Source organism: Astatotilapia calliptera, unplaced genomic scaffold (genome assembly GCF_900246225.1).
Source record: "Astatotilapia calliptera unplaced genomic scaffold, fAstCal1.2 U_scaffold_1, whole genome shotgun sequence".
NCBI classification, from domain to species: domain Eukaryota; kingdom Metazoa; phylum Chordata; class Actinopteri; order Cichliformes; family Cichlidae; genus Astatotilapia; species Astatotilapia calliptera.
Genome location: NW_020535618.1, coordinates 1,819,893 through 1,823,665, shown reverse-complemented (window position 1 = coordinate 1,823,665; position 3,773 = coordinate 1,819,893). Strand labels below are relative to the sequence as shown.

At 50.9% G+C, this 3,773-nt stretch overlaps 1 protein-coding gene and 1 pseudogene across 1 annotated transcript; one reads left to right on the top strand and one right to left on the bottom strand.

Annotated features, from left to right (window-relative positions):
* Window positions 1-318: 318 nt before the first annotated feature.
* LOC113017287 (zinc finger matrin-type protein 2 pseudogene) lies at window positions 319-2,636 on the bottom strand (annotated as a pseudogene).
* A 145-nt stretch (window positions 2,637-2,781) lies between these two features.
* LOC113017166 (histone H3) lies at window positions 2,782-3,420 on the top strand. The gene is made up of 2 exons (XM_026160327.1): window positions 2,782-3,226; window positions 3,277-3,420. The coding sequence occupies exons 1-2, from the start codon at window positions 2,924-2,926 to the stop codon at window positions 3,382-3,384; spliced, it is 411 nt and encodes a 136-aa protein (XP_026016112.1). The 5' UTR covers window positions 2,782-2,923; the 3' UTR covers window positions 3,385-3,420.
* The last annotated feature ends 353 nt before the right edge of the window (window positions 3,421-3,773 follow it).

Below are 3,773 nucleotides of genomic sequence, written 5' to 3'. Positions count from 1 at the left end.
AACAGCGGGACCCGGCCTTCGCGGTCTAAAGAAAGCCGGGTGCTGCAACACACTCTCACTCCCAAAGCGTACCATTTTATGCTAGGTGACAAATCGTCAACATATTACGTTTTCTTTTTTTTCTTTTTTTTAACTCTTTATTTAAAGATAACAACGCGAGGCTCAGTGTCTCTCCAGAATCTGCTATTTAGCGTTTTTTTAATCTACTTTTAACCGGATTATTCGTCCAGAATTGCTGTGCGTTGCTCACCTACAGCAGACAAGAGCTTCTGGACATCTGGACTCACAACTCCAACAGTTTTATCGCCGATCTCCGACTCATCCCAGAGATCTCCAGAACACCGGAGGCTGCCCACTCTCCCCGGCCAGGCGGAAGTGCACGCAGACGGCGCCGAGATCGTAAACAAAGGCGAGGTAGGCGCGGATGGCTACGGGCTAAGCTAAAGCTAACACCACACTGGCTGCCTTTACCCAGTATTTTTCTCGCCAATGTCCGTTCTCTGGCAAACAAAATGGATGAGATACGGCTCTCCATCACTAACAACAGACGGATTATGGACTCAAATGTCATGTTTTTCACCGAAACATGGCTGAACAACAGCTGCCCGGACAATGCTATCGAGTTAGCAGGACGCCACACACACCGAGCCGACAGGCTTGCAGATGACTCCGGCAAGACCAGAGGTGGAGGTTTGTGCATTTATATTAACAATGCTTGGTGCATGAACTCCACTACTACTGAGAGTCACTGCTCACCTAATGCGGAGTTTTTAATGGTCAAATGCAGACCTTATTATCTCCCCAGAGAACTCACTTCGATCATACTCACTGCCGTGTATATACCCCCCGACGCTAATGCTAGGTTGGCCATGAAAGAACTTTCTGCAGCCATTAACAAACACTAGAATAAACACCCCGAGGCTGCTTTTATTGTTGCTGGCGACTTCAACCACACCAACTTAAAGACAGTCCTCCCCAGATTCCACCAACATGTCTCCTGCCACACCAGGCTGGAGCCTACAAAGCCACACCCCTCCCCCACATTGGACAATCGGACCATCTCTCCCTGTTCCTCACACCTAGGTATTCACCACTCATCCAACGTGTGAAACCTGCTGTGAGGACAATTAAAGTGTGGCCAGAGGGGACAGATGCAGTGCTCCAGGACAGATTTAAAAACACAGACTGGAATATGTTCACCCACACAGACCTGGACCAGTACGCCTCATCTGTACTGGATTACATCTCCAAAACCACAGACAGTGTCACCACCCAGAAACGGATCACCATGTACCCCAACCAGAAGCCTTGGATGAACCGGGATGTTCGTCTCCTCCTGAAGGCCCGCAACACTGCCTTTAGGTCAGGAGATGCACACGCCTACAGCACAGCCAGGGCTAATCTAAAGAAGGGCATCAAAAAAGCCAAACACCATTACAAAAAGAAGGTAGAAGAACACTTCTCCAACTCCAACCCCCGACGCATGTGGCAAGGACTCCAGACCATTACAGACTACAGGACCACCAAACCCTCCCCCGCATCCTCTGATGTCTCCTTCCTCAACGAGCTCAACAACTTTTATGCTCGTTTTGAGCGAGGGAACCCCACAACCACAACCAAAGCAGACATGACGCCAGACCACCAACCTCTGACTCTCTCCCCCACCGATGTAGGAGCGGTGCTGAGCAGGATCAATGTCCACAAGGCTGCAGGCCCTGATGGCATCCCCAGGCGTGTTCTCAGAGCGTGTTCTGGGGAGCTTGCAGGAGTGCTCACAGACATATTCAATCTGTCCTTGCCTGCTTCAAATCCACCTCCATCGTCCCGATACCCAAAAACTCCAACCCATCTTGCCTCAATGATTACCGCCCAGTAGCACTCACCCCCATCATCACTAAGTGCTTAGAGCAGCTGGTCCTAGCACACTTCAAATCCTGTCTCCCCCCCACCCTGGACCCCCACCAATTCGCATACCGCCAGAACAGGAGCACAGAGGATGCAGTCTCCATCGCACTGCACTCTGTCCTCTCACACCTGGACAACAACAACACCTACGCCAGAATGCTGTTTATAGACTTCAGTTCAGCATTCAATACAATTCACCCCTCACAACTCATCAGGAAACTGACAGACCTTGTTCACCTCAAATCTCTTCTTCACCTGATCAAGAGACGAGCGCTCCACCCGCATCAACATGCCCAGGTTCCTCTGATGTTTTTTGCCGTTGATGTGATCCAGGAAGTTGATGGAGTCTTTGACCACACAGTCGCACACGTTACAGTAATACCCGCCCATCTCGGCCTGCGGTGTGGTCTTGGTGATGATGATGGTCTTCGCCCAGCTTGGACTCCAAGTCCACCTTGTAGTCCCGGTGATGCAGGAGGTCCCGCTTGACCGGCGGCGCAGTTTTTCCATCTCGCCGCTCGTACTCCCTCTCCTCCACCAGACGTTTCTGGGCGAGGTTCTCGTACTCGTCTTTGTCCCATTTCCGACGGAAGTCGTTTTTACTCGACCCGCTGCCTGACGCCATCTTGTTTACTTTTGACCGGAAAAAATCTCCGGTCTTGCCGCAACCACTCATTTTGACAGGTTCTTCTCTTCGTAGTATCGCGACTAAGAGAAAATGTGGCCCGATCAGCTCAAAGCCTCGCTTATATTTCCGCAGAGCGCAGCTTCGTCACGCACCAATCGCAGAGAGGCTTGCGGCAGCGCGCATATTCAATGCACTTTTCTCCAATGAGAGGCACACACTGAGGCGGGGCCGTGCTCCTCTGAACGGTGCTGAGCACCACGTGGAGCCCGTCACCAATCACGAGCCGGAGCGGCACCGCGTCACAGCCAGTCACACACTTTAAGAGCAGCGAGTCTCGTCTGTTTGCTACATTTTCTGCTGTTAGCACAGTTAAAAGAAAAGAGACGAAGAATGGCAAGAACCAAGCAGACCGCTCGCAAGTCTACTGGCGGCAAAGCCCCCAGGAAGCAGCTAGCCACCAAGGCTGCTCGTAAGAGCGCCCCGGCCACCGGAGGCGTCAAGAAACCTCACCGTTATAGGCCGGGTACCGTGGCTCTGCGAGAAATCCGCCGTTACCAGAAATCTACCGAGCTGCTGATCCGCAAGCTGCCCTTCCAGCGCCTGGTCCGCGAGATCGCTCAGGACTTCAAGACCGACCTGCGCTTCCAGAGCTCTGCTGTCATGGCTCTGCAGGAGGCTAGCGAGGCTTACCTGGTCGGACTCAGTAACAATGTTAAAATCTCCACACAGAAACTAATAGCCTGGTCGGACTCTTCGAGGACACCAACCTGTGCGCCATCCACGCCAAAAGGGTCACCATCATGCCAAAAGACATCCAGCTGGCTCGCCGCATCCGCGGAGAGAGAGCTTAAGCTGCACGCTCTCCTACCAACAACGGCTCTTTTCAGAGCCACTTCACTCCTATCAAGAGCTCGCTCCTTTATTGTTTTTATATTAATGTCGTATTCGCACTTAAATGTTTTTGCTGTTTCTATACTAGAAACTACAGTTGGCATCAACGTTGAATTCATCATAAGTGTCTTAATGTGTGTGACTGGGTGGATGACTGAATGTAGTGTAAAGCGCTTTGGGCTCCTTAAGGACTAAATAAAGCACTATACAAATACAGACCATTTACTATCCGGTTGTTCAGTGATGACGCGACGAATCCTACTTCCGGGTCTAAAGTAGTCTGCGTTTAATATGGCTTTTGTGTTGTTAACATGTTTAATGTTATGTATTTTCTTCTATTTGATCTCAA